Below are 19,987 nucleotides of genomic sequence, written 5' to 3'. Positions count from 1 at the left end.
CCCAGCACTTGGGAAATAGAGGTAAGCAAGTCAGGAATTCAAGGTCATCCTCCAGTAAGTAAAGAGTTCATAGCATGTATTGGTCTTGGATCTGAGCTGAGGTGTTCCAGGCAGTGTTTGTTGGTGTGTGATGCACACTGTGAAGTGCATAGGTCATGTGTTCAGAAGCAAGGTTGCAGTGACGTTACAAGCTGAAACACAGGCAAACTTCCAGAGATATCTCAAATTCATTATCTCTTTGAGTTTTGAATTAGTTTTTGGTCATTAGGTACCCAGAAACCTTTTACTTTCACCATATTTTTACGACCTCCTCATTTAGTTACAAGACCCTATATGGGGTCATAACCCACAGTTCAAGAAGCTATGACCCAGAAGAACATCTAGCTATGCATGGTGGACATGTCTATAATCCCAGCACTCTGGAGGCTGAGGCAAGACAGTGATAAGTTTGAGGTCAGCCTGAGCTACATTTTTATTTTGTATGTATGAGTGTACAGCCGGCTTGTATGTAAATGCAATTCTGTCATGCAGTGTCCATGGAGGTCAGAAAAAGGGGATGGATCCTCTGGAACTGGAGTTACAGACAGTTGTTAATTACCATGTGGATGCTGGGAATCAAACCCAGGTCCTCTGTAAGAGCAGCCAGTGCTCTTAATCACTGAACCATCTCTCCAGCCCCGTCTCAAATTAAGAAAAAAAAAAAAAAGATGGAAGAGGTGCTCATGAAGCATTGCTCTGCCTGAAGGGGTCAGTTAATGGTAGCTAGACAGGAGCTCATGAGGCCTCACCCCTCTGAGGATCTCTGGGCAGTTAATAGTTGCTGGGAGAAGGAGATACTTTTTTTTCAATGATTTAGCTCCTGGTAAGATACCCATGTTCCTATAAATAGCCTCTCACCCATCTTCCTGTAAGTAATCCTAATAACACTCATTGGGTCATCAGAACAAAGTGATGAAGATAGAAGGCAGACTAATTTGGAAGAGGAAGCGGATCATAGTGGGAGGACAAGAAGGGGTAATGGGGGCAAATACTCTGTACATGTCTGAAACGTCACAATAAAACCCATTATGTATAATTAATGTATGTGAATGAAAAACATTTAAAATGGGGGGGGTTGCTTGGTAAAATAGAAGCAATTGGTTGGAACATTTTTGAGTACAGGAAACCACAGCCCTCTAAAGTTTATTATAGCAAAGATTAGGTTTGCAATAAGTTTCAAAACATAATCATTCTGTCCTCTGCAACTGAAAAAGAGATACTTCTTATAACCTTTGAGAGAACTGAAAGACTGTCAACCAGCAAACCGATTCACTACAGCCCTGTGAGGAATGCTATCTGGGATGTGGGTGATCAGAACCCTGCTTGTGTATGGTGCCCGTTACTTTACCAGTAAAAATGCAGACCACTCTAACAGTAATGTAGAAATTATTAAAGCTCTTAGATATTTAGAAGTTTTTTTCTTGTTTTAGGAAGAGCAGATATTCTGGGGGTGGCACAATGATGTCCATGTATTTGATACAAAGACACAGACTTGGTCTCAACCAGAAATTAAAGTAAGTGTTACTGTGCCTCTAAACTTTTGGAATGGGTGCCCTGTCTCTGTTCCTAACACACTCTCATTCAAATAAGTGTTTCCCTTTCCTGATAAATTCTCATTTATGTTTCTAGAAGAAAAAAAATGTTACCTTAATATTTGTTGATATTCTCTTTTTGGGGAGGGTTGTTTATTTTATTTTTGTCTTTTTTGAGACAGGGTCTCCCTGTATCCCCAGCTGACCTGGAACTCACTAGGTAGTCCAGGCTGGCCTTGAACTCATGGAGATTTACCTGCCTCTGCCTCCCAAGTGCTGGGATTAAAGGCATGCACCATCACACCTGGCCATCGTTGATACACTTAAACTATTTTCTTACTAGGTTATTTTGGTTTTAGTAGTTGGGATGGTAAGTGCATGCTAAACAATTCTTACTCTCTCACTTGCTCTCTCCTTTCTTTGTCTTTGGTGTTTTGTGGGAGTCTCACTATATAGCCTCTGTTGGCCTCAAACTTGGGACACTCTTCCTGCTTCTGCCTCCAAGTCCTGGTTAGGGTATAAACCACCACACCAGCCCAAAGAAGTTATCTGGGGCCTTTAATCCCAGCACTTGGGAGGCAGAGGCAGGCAGATCTCTGTGAATTCAAGACCAGCCTGGTCTACATAGTGAGTTCAGGCCAGCAGGGGCTACAGGGAGACCCTGTCTCAAAGACCAAAAAAAAAGTTATCTTGGGTGCTGTTAACATTTACTTTTTCAAAAATCATATATTCTTTTTTAGGTCACATAAGATTTTCTAGGAAAAAAATATTTTAAAGAGGCAGCATCATTCTTTATGTTTTTGTTTATGTTTGTTTTTTTTTGTTTTTGAGAAAGGGCCTTGAGTAGCCCAGGCAGACCTTGAACTTGCTACATAGCTGAAGCTGGCCTTGAGCTCTTGGCCCTCTTGACTCCACCCAGGGCCTAATCTGTGCTAAGCAAGCACTCTGTCACTGAGCTGTATTCCCAACCCAACCCCTGTGTTTTATAAGTCCTTGAAATCAGAGCTGCATGCAGTCCCAGCACAACCAAAATACATTGTCCATATTGTGGGGTTTTGTTGTTTCTTTGTTTGTTGCTAGTAACTAAACATGAATTCAGATTCATTTAAGCAGTACACAGGGATCAGCACCCAGAAACTGAAGCATGGTTTTCCCACATCACAGTACTTTCCATCTCTGCTCAGCATGTCCACCCTGCTTCTCTTTGTGCATCATTCCATTACTGTAACCAGCCTGAGCCATTCAGGAAGAAATAGGGCACTGGCTCCACTAGCAGATCATTGTGTTTTACTTTCTCAAGGTCCAGTTACTCTGAGAAGAGAACTCTGTCCAGCTGGGGCATGTTCCCATTCTTCATAGCATCCAGGTTGTCTAGAGGGTGACTGGTCCATCTTGAGTTATGTGTCTACCTCAGGGAAGCAAAGTACTGAGTGAGTAGCTCAGGAGAACGGAACATAAAGGACTGCTAAGACTGTCTGTTAAGATGCACACACCACTGAAGCTTCTTACAGCCCGACTTCTGTTGGTAGAAATGACAGGAGGTTCTGTGCAAAATCTGAAGGGTCACAGTTTGATTCTGCTGGCTCCTCTTCTTCCACACAGGGAATTTTAACCCCCATTCCAGATGTCATTTATATTTGTTGTCAGTTGTGTTTTTCTTCAATCAGCATTTGAATTTTATTCTATTTTTTTAATGTTTTTATGTGTATGAGTATATTGCCAGAATGTAGGTAGGTGCACCCATGTCGTACAATGCCCATAGAGGCTAGAAGAAAGTGTTGGATCCCCTGGAACTGGAGTTATAGACAGTTGTTAGCTGCTATGTGGGTGCTGGGACCTGAACCCAGGTCCTCTGCAAGAGCAGCCAGTGCTCTTAACCACTGAGCCATCTCTCCAGCCCCTAGCATTTGAATTTTAAAATGTGTTCTTTGTTAATTGAATACAAAAAGTTTGGCTCTGTTAAGGAGATTTCATATCAGTAGGTGGGTGGAGACTTCTATTACTGAGACTGAGTCTACTGAAACCAGTTATCGATTTGTTAGAAAATAAAGAAGAGAGAGCATGCGCAAGGTCCTGTACTCAGTCCCCAGAACCATAAAAACGAACAAAAGGTGGTTGTGAAAATGAGTAGCAGTCTGGAGCTTTCCTTTGCTCCCTTTTCCCTTTTTCCCTTTGCTTCCCTTCCTTTTTCCCTTTGCTCCCTTTTCTGTCTTATAGAAGTAAAATTTTAACTATTTATTGCCAATTGGACCTCAGCACAGTTATTCAAGTAAGCTTGAAAAGTCTAGGAAGTTATGATGCTGGGTGCACAGCTTAAATTTCCTATTCCTACATGCAGCAGGGCTAGAATGAGATTTATATTTATTTTAAAAATATTATCATTATTGTTATTATTATTTTGGTCATTTTGAGATGGAGTTTTCCTGTAGCCCCAGCTGACCTGGAACTCACTATGGAGACCAGGGGCCTTGAACTCACCTTCTTCTGCCTCTAGAGTGCCTGGATCAAAGGCATGTGCCACCACGCCTGGCTATTTTTAAATTTATGTGTATGAGTGTATTGCCTGCATGTGTATAAATGTACCCATGTTGTACAATGCCCGTGGAGGTCAGAAGAGGGTGTCAGATCCTCTGAAACTAGAGCAATGGACAGCTGTTAATTGCCATGTGGTTGTTGGGACCTAAACTGGGACCTCTGCAAAAGCAGCCAGTGCTCTTAATCACTGAGCCATCTCACCAGCCCCGACTACACAGAGCATTTTTAAATTAACGTGGGCTATACACCAAGACCCTGTGTCAAAAAACAAAAAAACAAAAAACAGATGTATTTATTCAAAGTAAAAAATATAGAAGTGTTTTTTAATGATAAGAGTTTCAGGAAGAATAAAAAAACAAGAATAAAAGCAAAACAACCCAAGATATTTAGGAAAAAAATGAAGGACTTGTTTGATTTGATTTAAAACAGCAGTGAAGTTGTTTTTGTGAATTTGAGGAGTTTGGGACATGTAAGTAATTTCTTGGAGTCTCTGAGACTTATATTAACTTTGTATGTGTGTGTGTGTGTGTGTGTGCAAAAGAAAGGAGAGAGAAAGGGAGAGAGGTGAGGTGGGAGGAGGCGAGAGAGGTGGGGGGCAGATGGAGAGGAGAGATAGATTTATTTACTTATTTACTTTTTATTTATTATTTATTTATTTATTTATTTATTTATTTATTTATTTATTTACTTACTTACTTACTTACTTACTTTGGTCTTTTTGAAACAGGGTCTTCCTGTAGCCCCAGCTGACCTGGAACTCAGTATGTAGACCAGGCTGGCCTTGAACTTACAGAGATCCTCCCGCCTCTGCCTCCCAGGTGCTGGGATTAGAGGCATGCACCACCATGCCTGGCTGAGAGATGTTTTTTATTTGATATTTAAATCCTTATATTTCAAGCTAAATTTATGAATTTTTGTTTTGTTAGAGTGTTATGCATTTGAGGACAGAGGGAACACATTTTATTTGTGTGATTATGACTGAGCATAAGAATGTGGCTGTTACAGATGTTTCAAGCCTGCCCTCTCTCTGATCTCTGCTTGCAGGGTGGCGTTCCACCGCAGCCACGAGCCGCGCATTCCTGTGCAGTTCTTGGAAATAAAGGCTATGTCTTTGGCGGACGTGTTTTGGTTAGTGCCTTTAGTGGAAATGATATTTTCATGCCTGTTGCTTATAAAAACTTGCCCTTTGATTTTATGGAACTGTTGAACATTCAGATAATCTAGAGATTAAAATGGCATCTAATACTTCTAGTCATCTTCTGTTTTCCAAATGGACCATCCACAGGCTGTCATGGATAGTTTACATCATATTTTAATGAGGAGATTCCTTCCCTTCAGCACTGTATCAGAAATGTTTCGTTTCCTATTGTCTAAGCCATGTTAGTTTAAAACTGACCTTTTCCCTCTGCGGTATTAATCTGGGCGCTCCACATTAATTTTCTTAATGCTTAGAATTGATTCCCGGTGTTTAGACGTCAATGCTAAGTAGAACAGAGGCAAGTTATACTTGATCTGAACTTGTCTTAAAATATTTCATTTATTATTTTTATTTTATGTGTATGCGTGTATTGCCTGCATGTAAGTAGGTACATCCATGTTGTGCAATGCCCTGGAGGACAGAAGAAGCTGTCGGATCCCCTGGAACTGGAGTTACGGACAGTTGTTAGCTGCCATGTGGGTGCTGGAATTTGAACCTGGGTCTTCTGCAGGAACAGCCAGTGTTCTTAACCACTGAGTCATCTCTTCAGCCCCACTGATCTGAGCTTGTTTTAAAGCTAACATTTTATTCCATAAAAAGAGATAAGACACCGTCTAATTAACATGTTTTTATTTTAGCAAACTAGGATGAATGACTTGCATTATCTAAATTTGGACACCTGGATTTGGTCTGGAAGGTAAGTTTGAAGTCTGTGTTCCCGTCTGTAGGAGTATGTATGGGCATGTGTGCAGCTTTAATCCAAACTGGGTCTCAAAACTGAGCAGTTATTTTTTCTTTAGATTATATGTCTAAATAAGGAATGTAAAATGTCAGTCTTTCTCTCTCTCTCTCTCTCTCTCTCTCTCTCTCTCTCTCTCTCTCTCTCTCTCTCGTTGAAAACTGATTATATAAAAGTATTGGTTTTCTAAGTATTCTTTGGAGACTTGTCACTGGAAGCAGAATGGCTGAACAGACTTCTCTCACATGACTAGAACCTATTCAGTGGGTAAAAGTCAGGTTTTATTTATGGCTCACAATATTGTTTAACAATAGAATACATTTATTTAGCTATTAATTTGGATATTCATGTAATAAAATGGAATTATATATATATATAATTATAAAGTGTAAGTAGGTGCTGAAGAGATGGCTCAGCAGTTAAGAGCACTGACTGTTCTTTCAGAGGACCCAGGTTCTGTTCCCAACACCCATGTGGTGACTAACAACCATCTATAACTGCACTTTCAGCAGATCTGATGTCCTCTTCTGGCCTCCATGGACATTGCATGCATGAGGCGCACTTACATATATGTAGGCAAAATGCCCATACACATAAAATAAAAATAAATAAATCAAAAAAGTTTAAAATATAAGTACTATTAAAAAACAAAACCATGGGGCTGGAGAGATGGATCAGCATTAAGAACACTGTTTGTTCTTACAGAAGACCCAGGTTTGAATCCCAGCACCCACATAGCCGCTAACAACTGTCTGTAACTCCAGTTCCAGGGGCTCCAACAGCCTCTTCTGTCCTCTTCCAGCATTGCACAACACAGATGCGCTTACCTACATGCAGACATAACACTCATACACATAAAAATAATAAATAAAATATTTTTTTAAAAAGCAAAAAAAAAACCAAAAGTCATGAGGGACTGGGGAGATTGGCTCTGTCAGGAAAGTACTTACCTTGTAAGCACCAGGACCCAAGTTAGATACTCAGAGCCACATAAAAAGCCAGGCATTGTGGTACATGCTTCTAATCTGCAGCTCTGGGAAGACAGATGGATTTTGAGGGCTCACTGACCAGTCTAGCCAAATTGGTAGGTTCCAGAAACCCTGTCTGAAAAAAAAACTAAGTGGACAGACAGCTCTTGAGGCACAACACCTGAGGTTAACCTCTGACCTTACATGCAGGCCATACACTCATATGCATAAAATTTTTAAAAAGATGTTTATTGAAACTTTATTAATACAAGTCAAAGCTTGAGGTCAACCCTCATGTCTACCAGTATGGATTTAAAAAAATATTTTATTTATTATTATTATTATTTGGTCTTTTTGAGATACAGTCTCCATGGAGACAGTCTCCTCATAGCCCCAGATGGCCTGGAACTTGCTATGTAGACGAGGCTGGCCTGGAACTCACAGAGATCTGCCTGCCTGTATGTCTCCCAAGTGCTGGGATTAAAGGCATGTGCCAGCATGCCTGGCTATTTATTATTTTTATTACTAAAATAAAAATAATAAATAGGCATTGTGTGAGTGTATTGCTTGCATGTATGTAAGTGCACCCCTGTTGTACAATGCCTATGGAGGTCAGAAGAGGGCGTCAGATTCCCCTGGAACTGGAGTTATGGAGGTTTGCTAGCTGCCATGTGGGTGCTGGGAACCAAACCCGGGTCCTCTGCAAGAATATCCAGTGCTCTTAACCACTGAGCCATCTCTCCAGTCCCCCAGTATGGATTTTAACTATCACAGTATATTTTCCCAGAGAGCTGCCAAATCTCCATCACCAAAAGACACTGGAGTCTCTAGGAATGTCATACAACATACTGAGTGAGAAACTTACAGAAGATATATGATCCCATTTATATATTCTTAGTAAGCAACTCACATCTATATTAAAGTCTTAAAACATATATGGCAAATTAGCATTGTTTCTTATTGCTAGGACAAGGTTATAATAGCATTCTCCTTTAAAACATGTTTTTGTGGTTAAGTGCTTTTTTAAAATTTTTATTTATTATTTTCATTTTATGTGTATGCATGTAGGAAAGTGCACCTGTGTCGTGCAATATCCGAGGAGGTCAGAAGAGGCTGTCAGATCCCCTGGGACTGGAGTTATGGACAGTTGTTAGCTGCCATGTGGGTGCTGGGATTCAAACCCGGGTCTTCTGCAAGAACAACCAGTGTCCTTAACCACTGAGCCATCTCTCTAGCCCCTGTTAAATGCTTTTTAACTGAAGTGTTCCTTTCTTTCTCTTTCCCTTCCCTTCCCTGAGATGATAAAAATATTTTTATTTTGAATAACATAGAGTTGGATTTTAATTTTTTTCCCCTTACTACAGGATTTCTGTTAATGGAGAAAGCCCAAAACATCGGTCATGGCATACTTTAACAGCAATAGCTGATGATAAACTTTTCCTATTTGGGGGACTAAGTGCAGATAATATTCCATTAAGTAAGTCCATTACAGCTTAGTATGTAGTCATTAATTCATTTTAAAAAGGTTTTTACATGTATTTATTTAAGTGTGTGTGTGTATGTACATGCATATGCACAGGTGTGCTCGGTGGATGTGTGGAAATCAGATAATAACTTGCAGGAGTTGTTCTCTTCCACCATGTGGGACCCACATATCAAACTCGGGTCATTGGACTTGGCAGCAGGCACCTTTACCCATAGAGCCATCTTGCCAGCCCCATTATCTTATTTTAAAACTAATTATATTTCATACTTATAGTGAAGCCATCCTTTTTCCCTCTGTATCTCTAACCATATGCTTGCATTGAGAATTAAAATGAAAGGGCTAAGGTCGTTCACTGGTAGAATGTTTGCCCAGCATCAAGGCTCTAGGAGAAAGAAGGAGAGGAAGAGAGAGAAGGGGAGGGAGGGACAGAGGGAAAGAGAGTAGGAGGGAGGGAGGAACTTAGTTCCCTTCTTCTACCATGTGGGTGCCAGGAGTCAAAACTCAGGTTGTCAGGTTTGGCAGCAGGTGCCTAACCCACTGAGCTGTCTCCCAGCCCTTAACCAAAAATTTTCTATAGCTAGAGAGATTTTCACTAAGAAATCTTGCATACCATTAAAACCATTTATAACATTTTATATAGGGGAGGTGGGGAGATGACTCAGTTGGTAAAGTGCTTGCTATGGAAGTATGAGCACCTGGATTCAGATCCCAGCACCCACAGAAAAGCTGAGTGACATGCTTTTTTAATCCCAGTGTTTGGGTTCAGGGAGTAGGTAGATTCCTAGAGCTCGCCAGTCTAACCAATCAGTGAGCTCTCAGGTCAGTGAGAGAACCTGTCTCCAAGAAAAAAGTGGAGAGTGACTAGGAAGACACCATGTCCACCTCTGGCCTCCATGTGTATGCACACCTAGTGTTTTAAACTCCTATTTGCTGTTTTTGATTGCTAGTCTATGGAAAATTGAATACCTAACTCTTAGTTCCTCCCTCATACATTAAGCTTAAGATTTGGTTATATGGGCACCAAAAATTTTGTTTCATTGACTGTGATAATGGTATCGTGGTTATATAAAGAGTATTCATGTTGTTTAGCAATGTGTACTGAGGTATGTATGGTGAAAATGATACAAGATCTAGGGTTTGATTGAACAATTCAAGAGTAGCACAAAGAACACAGGGCAAATTTGTTTTTCATTTTTTTCTCCCTCCCTCCTTCTTTCCTTTCTTTTCTTCTTCAGTGCTGGACATTGAACCCAAGGCCTCATGTGTGCTAACTACGTACTTAACCACTAACTACACCCCCAGCCCAAAACCTTAGTAGTTGTTGAATCTATGTTGTAGGTTACTCCACTTTGGGGTATATTTGAAATACTTCTGAAAAATATACATGCACACCCAAGATAATGATGCAAATGTAACATAATAAACTTGGGGGGAAATTAAAATTGTATCCCAAAGGGTCAGTCATAATTTCTGAACTGTCATAATATTACAGGTGATGGTTGGATTCATAATATAATAACAAATTGTTGGAAACAACTTATACATTTACCTTACACAAAACCCAGGTAAGTCTGAAACTAATGTGGTAAAATAGTTTTTAAAGCACTAAGATATAGAACAGTTTATAATGTTTGTCATGAAATCCTAAGCAAGCAGAAGTTACTTTCCAAATGAGCTTTATGTTAACTAAATAATTTAATTATCATTTTCATTGTGTTTGTTAGAAACCATTAAGTTTTCTTATTTGCATATTTGAAAATTTTATTCTATTAGCTAAATGTATAATCTTGCCTAATAAATCTGAAAAAACATAAGATAATGAAAAACCTGTTATAAGATTAATTTTTTACAATGTTACTATTTTTAATAAGTGGTAGGAATAGGATTGACTTTAATCATAGTTGTTTTGAGAAGAAATTTAAAGCAATTTATTGAGGAAATCTGCTTTCATGTTGATTTAGTAAGTGATAGATTATTTTTCCTTATTAACAGTCTGAGCAGGGCATGATGGTGCACGCCTGTAATCCCAGTACTTGGGAAGTAGAGGCAGGAAGATCAGGAGTTTAAGGTCATCCTCAGCTACATAGTGGGTTTGAGGCCAGCCTGGGCTACATGAAACCCTGTCTTCAGAATCTGATGTATTCATTAATGTGAATTTTTTGAACAAGAAAATGTTATTTATGGCATATTATAGAATAAATATCATAGAAACTATATACTATTAGAAAACAAAGCAAATCACAGTAGTGCAATAATTATTTTTCAAATTGAATTGAATAGTGTAATGAAAATATCCTAATGGGAAATTCAGATTCAGCATATCAGGACAGTTAGCAGCAGACAGTACCCTGTCTTATGTCATGTACTTCAGAGCTGCTTTTTCTCCATATGTTTATGCCAATACAAAGTCAATTCAGTTACATGCACTTCTGTTATTTAATAAATGATGATAACATATTTGAGAAATAAACCTAGTATTTCTGTGTACGTTGGTGTGTATATCTAAATAATACTGCACTGTACATTTAGAGACTGTCATAATTGCATATGCTATTAAGTCTTCAAGTATAAGATTCATTGGGATATGTTATTTTAACAAGTCTAAGTTTTTTGGAAACATATTTAAATTAAATAGTTTTATATTAAGAGCCCAGTTTTCCAGTCCTTTATCTTAAGACTTGGGAGCCCGGCATTTGAGTTCTTTATACTAAAACATGGAAACCCAGCTTCCCAGTCCTTTATATTAAGACATGGGAGCCCAGCATTCCAGTCCTTTATGTTAAGATTTGGGAGCCCAGCATTTGAGTTCTTTATACTAAAACATGGAAGCCCAGCTTCCTACTCCTTTATATTAAGACATGGGAGCCCAGCATTCTAGTTCTTTATGTTAAGGCATGGGAGCCCTGGGTTCCAATCCTTGCTCAGCTACTGCTCCACTTCGGGCTTTACAAAGTCACTTAAGAAACTGAGCATCAAGTTTTTCATCTGTGAAGTGATAAAGTTCTTCTAGTTCCTTTGATGAACACATTAATTATAGATGAAATGGTAGTAAATATGTTTAATTTTTAAATTTCTGATTTATATTTCAAGCCTTAATGAGTATTTAGAGCTTAACAACTATTATTGATAATATGCTAGTTAGAACTAGAGCTATGTAAGAGATTTCTTTTGATTCAGCTGATGTGTCATGTCAATACTATGCTTTGTTAGAATGTTTAGGTGATAAGTTTAGAGCAGCTGTGAGAGGACATATACTGTCAGTCTGTAGGAAAAACATCAGGTTGCAAGCTAGATGCCACCAAAACCAAGGCAGGAAAGGCTTTCCAGTGTTCTTCGATGGTGAAATCCAGGCCAGAGTTTCCCTCAGGCAGATAAAACAGAGGCAGACCTATCTTCAGGTATGAGGTGAGGAGGAGAACAGGTGGGATACAGTTGAGTGTAAGGAGAACATATGTGTTTATAATATTTAATGAAAATGACAGTTTATCCAACATCTAATGCATTTGTGAATTTCCAAGTTATAATTTGAAATATAAGCTGCCCAATTCTTCTCTTAGAGCTGTAAGTGTTTTTTAGCCTCAGCACTATTGACCCTTTGAACCAAATACTTCTTTGTTGTTACTGATGTCCTGTGTGTGGTAGAATGTCTCCCAGCATCCTTGGGGGACAGATGAGCCCTGGTTGAGAATCACCACTCTACAGTGTAACACTCCCTCCTCTAGGACTTGCTCTAGATAAATCTATGCCTGTTATAAAACCATCTGAAAGCTTTCAGGAAGGATTCTATGTGTCTATAAAGATGTTGTATGACATGTTTGCATATAGAACCTTAATTCCTGTCAGTCCTACCAGAACTGCCAAGATTATCATGGCTTCTCCCCAGGAAAACATTCTACTGCTTCCCCTAAATGAGGGCATTGATTGTTTTTTGTCCCCTCTACCTAACTTCTCTAACCCCATACCCAGTCCTCTAACCTAACTCTTTAATCCCCATACCCAGCCCTCTACCTAACTCCTCTAATCACCATACCCAGCCTGCTACCTGACTCCTCTAATCACCATACCCAGCCCCATATCATCTGAGTTCTTGCTGAAAATGAACACCAATCCACATTCCAGCATCTGATTTGGAGAACTGGGCAGAGTTTACCAAACAGCTATCTCACAACTCATCCTGGGTCATGAGTGCATTTGTCATTGAATGTGTGTGGAATTGTTTGAGGAAAGTGTGCAGAGTCCCAGTGTTTACACTTGTGGGGCGTTAAGTAAAAGGGATTAATGTACAAAAATAAATTATTCAGTAACAAAATAAGTGACAATATATAGTTTTTTTGAAGCTGTTGCTCCAGTAATTTGTTCTATTAAGAAAAGTATCTCAGGCCTGGAGAAATGGCTCAATGGTTAAGAGCACTAACTGCTCTTGCAGAGGACTCAGGTTTGATTCCCAGCACCCACGTGGCAGCCAACAACCATCCATAACTCCAGTTCAGTGCTGTCTTCTGACCTCTGCAGGCATTGCATGACACAGGTGCACTTATAGACATGCAGACAATACACTCATATACATAAAATAAAAATAATAATTAAAATATTAAGAAAAGTATCCCAAATCAGGATGCCAAGAGTTTGAGACCAGGCTGGGATATATAGTGATTTCCAGGCTAGCCTAGTCTGAGACCAAATGTAAAACCTTGTCTCAGTAAAGAAGCAGCCAGGTGTGGTGGTACATGCCTATAATCCCAGCACTAGGAAGGCAGAGGCAGGAGGATCACAGCAAGTTCAAGGCCAGCCTGGTCTATATAGTGAGACTGTATTTAAAAACAGAAACAACAACAAAAAAACCCCAGCACTTGGGAAGGAGGGGCAAGTGTTATCTCTGTGGGTTTGAGGCCAGCCTGGTCTACATAGACCCTGTCTCTAAAAGACTGAAAAAAATGAAAGAAAAGTATTACAGTACTCTTTTTTTTTTGGTCTTTTTGAGACATGGTCTCCCTGTAGCCCCAGCTGTCCTGGAACTCACTATGTAGACTAGGCTGACCTTGAACTCACAGAGATCTGCCTGCCTCTGCCTCCCGAGTGCTGGGATTAAAGACATGTGCCACCACACCCTACAGTACTCTTTTAAAGTCATAGCAATGACTGTAAAATTCTTAGTTTATCTTATAAAATTGAGAATATAATGTAATTTTGTTTGAGAGATAGAGCCTGAGAGCCTTTATAAAACAGTAAAGTTGTTTTTGGTAAATGTGAAATTTGAGACAGGCGTGAGGTATGAGACCATTTCCAAAAGAGCATTAGATCTACTCCTTATGAGATGTGTTATAGATGTAATTACTGAATCAATTAAATAAGTTTTTTAGTGTTGCGTTTGCTTTTGCTAATCAAAAACTGTGAACACCTCTGGATGCAGAATACCATAGTGGCCATTTTTAAGAAGCATACAATGAAACTATCCAAGTTCCAGTGGTGCACTGGTTTAGGGTTACATCTGCTCCTGGAAGGGGAGGCTCCTAATGTGAAGAGTTGCTGGTGAGTTCTAAGCCAGCTGGCCAGAGGGAGACCCTGTCTTAAAAAAAAAAAAAAAAAAAAAGCCTAGGGATTAAGAGCACTGGCTGCTCTTGCAGAAGGCCCAGGTTCAATTCCCAGCACCCACATGGTGGCTAACAACTGTCTGTAACTCCAGTTCCAGGGGAATCCAACACCCTCTTCTGACCTCATCAGTCATTGCACAATATGAGTACTTAGATGCAGGCAATACACTCATATGTGTAAAATAAAAGTAAAAAAAATTTTTTTAAAGCCCAAAGATACATGTATCTTAGGGTAAGCAAGGGCCTGGAGTTGGGTGAGGTAGAAGGCTCATTTGGGGAAAGGCAAGAATTAAGATTTGGGGGGAATAGCGGTTGATCATAAGTATTAGTCTATAAAACCCAGCTATTATTAAGAAATGCTTCCTAATCAGGAAATTCCAATGACAACTGTAGATTACAACAGTTTACAGTAGAACCGAAGATGTAACTCTGGGGTTGGCGGTGGGGAAGCGATTGCCTTGCATGCAGAAGGCCTTGGGTTCAATCTCCAGTATCCAAAACAAAACAAAACAAAACAAAACATCCCCCACAACAAGTTTACAATATATTTCAAAATACAAGAGAAGGTCTGAAGAGTCCCAACATTTAAATGATAAATGTGTGAGGGGTTGGAAGTGCTGATTACCCAGATTCAATCATCACACATTACATACAAATGTCATATTATCACACTATAACCCCTAAGTGTGTGCAAGTGTTATGTACGAGTTAAAAATTTTTGAAGTGGTTAATATGGAAAAACTATTTGAAAAGTATCATTTGTTAGCTATATGAGATTTGGGGGAGGTGATAGATGGGAAATGAGGAACATATGGTATTCTGCACCCAGAGTGACAAGTATGAATGGAGTGCCCTGTGATCTGTCAGCTGATGGGCACAGAGCAGGAAGGAATGTGATGTGGTGGACAATGGAAGAGAGCTGGTTGGGTGCCTGTTGTAGCAATGAGGGTCAGTTCCTTTAGATGTATTTCAAGGATAGTATGTATAAGATAGAGGGGTTACAAAAGCTGGGAACTATAACAGAGTTATTAGACATCATTTAACTGAAGTATGATTTAATGAACTCTAGAAAAATAGATACACTTTTTGAGTGCATACTGTAGAATTGATTTACATATGATGTACAGTTTCTTCCTTGATGGTATTTCACTGTTTATACTTTTCCATCATAGGTTATGGCACACAGCCTGTTTGGGAAAAGAAAATGAAATAATGGTATTTGGTGGGAGCAAAGATAATCTCCTTTTCTTGGATACAGTAAGCAAATCTTGTATTTAAGCCTTTCCTCTGAATCGTTATTTATTCACCAGCTCTGAGCAGTGTTGTTGCTATTGTAACTTTGCAAAGTGGGGGAGGGCAGGGAGTATTCTAGAAGGATCACTTTTCAAATTAAATGGCTTTTGTGATGTATTTCAGGATATTTTGGTTTTACAAATCAAAATAAGTATACTAATTTCATTAGCTAAATTATTAAAAAGAGATCTTTTCCCCCAGTGTGGGGGATTTAACCTAGGGCCTTGAACTTATACACGTTGGGTAGCACTCTACCCCTAAGCTATGACCCCTGTTTTCCTTTTCTTTTCTCTTTGAGCCTTACCATAATATGAGTGCTATACTTTTCTGAATTAAATATTTGTATATAAAAGAATCCTTACAATGTATATGCTAAGCATAATTATAAATGCTTATGAGATTTATGAAAGTAAGAAGCAGGAGGTCAGCAACCGTTGTGAAACTGCCCTTCGTTCCTTCTGTGTCTCACTGAGCAGTTTCTCTCTGAAGAAGGAAATTTTCTGCTCCAATGCAGCACAATGTATTTCCTTTTTTTTTTAACCTTTGCTACTGTTTCACCTATCTGGGTTTTGAAAAATATTTTATTATTCTGTGTATGAATGTTTTGCCTGCATGTATGTAAGTGTACCATATGCTTACAGTGCCTGTGGAGGCCAGAAGGGGGTGTCAGAGTCTCTGGAACTGGAGTTACAGATTGTTGTTAACTGCCATGTGGATGCGGGGAACTGAACCCTGATCCTTTGCAAGAGCAGCCAGTACTCTTAACTGCTGAGCCATCTCTCCAACCCCTACCTACCTGTTTTATATTTAAGTTTTAAAATTCCAGCTTTAAAATGTGAAGGAACAAACAAGTTGCATTTGGAAACTATCAACTCTGCTCATAGCTCATGGGGGGTATAGCACAGCTGGCTACTCTCATGTGCTGTGCCTGACAGGGCAGATGTTTAGGACTGATTGCTCTGATTTTCATGGGACGCTGGAGATAGAGTGGATAGGGATTGGGGCACAATGAACCAGAGTCCAGCCAAGGGGTCACCAGCTCCTTCTCCTGTCCTTGGGTACAAGCTGCTTCTCTGGAGTGGAAAACCTTAAAGAAAGGTCGTTCTCTCCAGGGAATTACGTTTGTTTTGTAGGTCTGTAGCCACTGACTTAAATGTGGGGTTCAGGGAAAGTTGTAGAGCTCTGTTCAGCCTAGGACTGAGTACTGAAATTTGGTATCCACAAACCTCAAGCTTTTGGATAGTAAATGTATATATCTATGTATGTTTGTGGGTATATATACTTGTGTGCATGTGTATACATGTGTGTTACTAGCAAAAGAGAAATTTATTGGCTTCCTTACAGTCATACAACAGAAATGTTCCATTATTAATGTACTGTTATTTTTATCCAAATCCTTGATAAGGCCTTTTCTTTTTATGTTGACTAGGGTCACTGTAATGATTTATTGATCTTTCAAACACAGCCCCATTCACTACTCAGGTAAGTAAATACAGTATTGTTACACATATACAATATATACATACATTATATCTGTGCATGCTGGGAATGCAGCTCAGTTGGTAGAGTGCTTACATAGCATTCGCAAGATCCTGGACTCAATGGTAGCACACATAAATTGAGCATGGTGGCTGATGCCTATAATTTCATTACTCGGGAGGTGGAAGCAGGAGGGTCAGGAGTTCAAGGTCATCATCAGCTACATTGTGACTTTGAGGCAGGAAACCCTGTCTCAAAAGAAAAAAAAAAATCCAAGCTAACACAGCCTTTCACTGTAATTGGGTTTGCTTTGTTCAGTAAAATTATGGTCCAAGGAGAGAAAGTAGTCAAACAGATTAAGATACCTAGAAAGAATCTCATCTAATGATTTGTAATCTCCATCTGAGAATACATCACATCTTTGTATATAATTTTTATCAGTTAACTTGTGGAGTTACATGTACATAATGTATTCCAACCACTCTCACCCACCCTTCTACTCCCCTGTCTACCACCCTCTTCCCTATAAATCTCTCTCATGGCCATGTCTATCATTTTGTCTTGTGACCCACTGAGTTTACCCAATGATTTCTTATTTTTTAATTAATTAATTAATTAATTATTTTTTGGTCTTTTTGAGACAGGGTCTCCCTGTAGCCCAGGCTGGCTCTTAACTGCTGAGCCATCTCTCCACCTCGGTCTATAAAGGGCATGATGTACAAGCATGAGGACTGAGTTTGGAACCCTAGCACCCACATAAAAATTTAGGAAGAGTGGTATGTGCCTGTAATCCCAGCACTGGGGAGGTAGGAACAGGTGGATCCCTGGAGCTCCCTGGCCAGCTAGTCTAGCCAAATTGGTGAGCTTCAAGTTAGTGAGAGACCCTGTCTCCAAAATAAATAAATAAAAATAAGGTGCAAGAGTGGCTGAAGATGCCCGATGTTGACCTCTGGCCTCTACATACATGCCCATGCACATACGCACACACATGAACATGTGCACACACATATAACACATACACTAGACTTAACAAGAATGTAGCAGTATTTGTTGTGTGAAGACTATTCATCATAATGAATTGTCCACAGCACAACCAGTGTGATCATTTTATGTTAAATGTTGGGTCAAAAAGCATTTATTACTTAGTGTTGAAATGCTGGGATAAAGAAAGATGAATAGGACATGAGTCCTCTTTTTATTATTTTTTTAAACTTAATTGAGAATTTCATATGTGCGTATAAGGTGTTTTGATCAAATCCACGCCCACTCTCTCCCCTCCAATACCTCCCATAGCTCCCCATCACTTTTTTTCTGACAACTTTGTCCTTCTTTCTTTCCTTCCTTCCTTCCTTCCTTCCTTCCTTCCTTCCTTCCTTCCTTCCTTCCTTAATGGGGCTTTTTTAAATTATTGATTTAATTATGTGTACATGTGTATGTCTGAGTGTGAACTTGTGCACATGAATGCATTGCTCACAGAGGCTAGAAGAAGGCATTGGATCCCCTGGAGCTAGAGTTACAGGTGATGGTGAGGTGTCTAATGTGGGTGCTGGGAATTGAATTTGGGTCTCTGGAATTCAGTACACACTCTTTAAAAATACATTAAATTTTTTTTTTATCTGTATAGTGCACCACATGCACGCATGGTGCCTGCCAGAACAGAGCATAGGAGCCTCTGGAACTGGAGTTACAGATGGTTCTAAACTGCATGTGGGTGCTAGCAACCAAACCTGGATCCTCTGCAAGAGCAACAAGTGCTTTTAACCACTGAGTCATCTCTCTAGCCCAAAATTCCTCATATATATATATATATAAACATTTTACTTATATTTGTATTTTGTATATCTGTGTCTGTATTATGGGTATGTGCACATGAGTGCATACTCGTGGGACCAGATCACCTGGAGCTGGAGTTAATGGCAGTTGTGAGCCTCACTGTGTGGGTGCTAGGAACCCAACTTGGGTCTTCTGCAAGAGTAATATATGCTCTTAACTGCTGATCAATCTCTCCATTCCCTATATGTTAAAATAAATACATCTGATATTTATTCCGGTTTTAAAAATTAAGGTTTTTTTGTTTGTTGTGAGACAGTCTTCCTGTAGCACCAGCTGGCCTGGTACTTCCTATGTAGACTAGACTGAGCTTGATCTCACAGAGATTCACATGCCTCTGCCTCCCAAGTGCTGGGATTGCTGGGATTAAAAGCATGTGCTATCACACCTGGCCCCAAGATTTTTGGGGGGGGCATGGTAGTGTAGGCTTGTGATCCCAGGTGCTCAGGAGGCAGAGGCAGGAGGATTGAAAGTTCAAAGCCTGCCTAGGCTACACAGGCAGCCTGAGCAAGTTAGTGAGACCCTATCTCAAAAAAAAAAAAACTTAAAAATTAAAAAATATACAAAATGGCAGGGCGTGGTAGTGCACGCCTTTAATCCCAACACTCCAGAGGCAGAGGCAGGCAGATCTCTGTGAGTTAGAGGCCAGTTTGGTCTCCATGGTGAATCCAGGACAGCTGGGGCTACAGGGAGACCTTGTCTCAAAAAAAGACAAAAAAAATACAAAATAAACCTAAGAAAAATTTTAGGAAATAAAAAAGGAAAAGGAAATATTCACCAAAGGCTAGGTGTGGTAGCCCATGCCTTTAGTCCCAGCACTTGGGAGGCAGAGGCAGGCAGATGGATTTCTGTGAGATCAAGGCCAGTCTGGTCCATATAGTGACTTCCAGGTGGTCTGGGAGACTCTGTCAAAAAAAATTATTCTGTTTCCTGGAGAGCATTTCATCAGTCACTGTGATTTCATTACCTTTGTTGCAAAAGGTGACATGGCTTTTCCTGTGCTGACTTCCTACTCCTGAGATAGCTTAGACTAGCTATTTTTCACAGTGATGAGGAACTGGCCAGCTGTCATAAGGAGCAGAGCTATGCTTATACCTGAGATAAACTTATTTTCTTGTACTTCTTCTGCATCTATGTAGAATGTCTTAACTCTTCCTATTTGGAATTAGTCATAATAGAAAGTAACGGTTTCTATGAAATCATAAGAGGGCTTGGGGTTTCACTCAGTGGTAGAGTGCTTTCTTAGCATAGCAAAGCCCAGGGCTCAAACCTGAGAGAGAGTACAGAGAGCACATAA

At 39.7% G+C, this 19,987-nt stretch overlaps 1 protein-coding gene across 2 annotated transcripts in view; it reads left to right on the top strand.

Annotated features, from left to right (window-relative positions):
- Klhdc1 (kelch domain containing 1) overlaps positions 1-19,987 on the top strand; it is a 44,457-nt gene that overhangs the window by 19,572 nt on the left and 4,898 nt on the right. The window contains exons 6-12 of one of the 2 annotated variants that reach the window (XM_008829863.3): positions 1,470-1,553; positions 5,151-5,234; positions 5,943-6,001; positions 8,376-8,488; positions 9,990-10,062; positions 15,261-15,345; positions 16,811-16,863. In XM_008829863.3, coding sequence (XP_008828085.1) covers positions 1,470-1,553; positions 5,151-5,234; positions 5,943-6,001; positions 8,376-8,488; positions 9,990-10,062; positions 15,261-15,345; positions 16,811-16,863 — 551 coding nt within the window. The remainder of the gene's footprint in view (positions 1-1,469; positions 1,554-5,150; positions 5,235-5,942; positions 6,002-8,375; positions 8,489-9,989; positions 10,063-15,260; positions 15,346-16,810; positions 16,864-19,987) is intronic. The other variant, XM_029561982.1, reaches the window with a different exon arrangement.

This window comes from Nannospalax galili, unplaced genomic scaffold (genome assembly GCF_000622305.1).
Source record: "Nannospalax galili isolate Female #2095 unplaced genomic scaffold, S.galili_v1.0 scaffold253, whole genome shotgun sequence".
Lineage (NCBI taxonomy): Eukaryota > Metazoa > Chordata > Mammalia > Rodentia > Spalacidae > Nannospalax > Nannospalax galili.
This window is presented reverse-complemented; position numbering and strand designations above follow the sequence as displayed.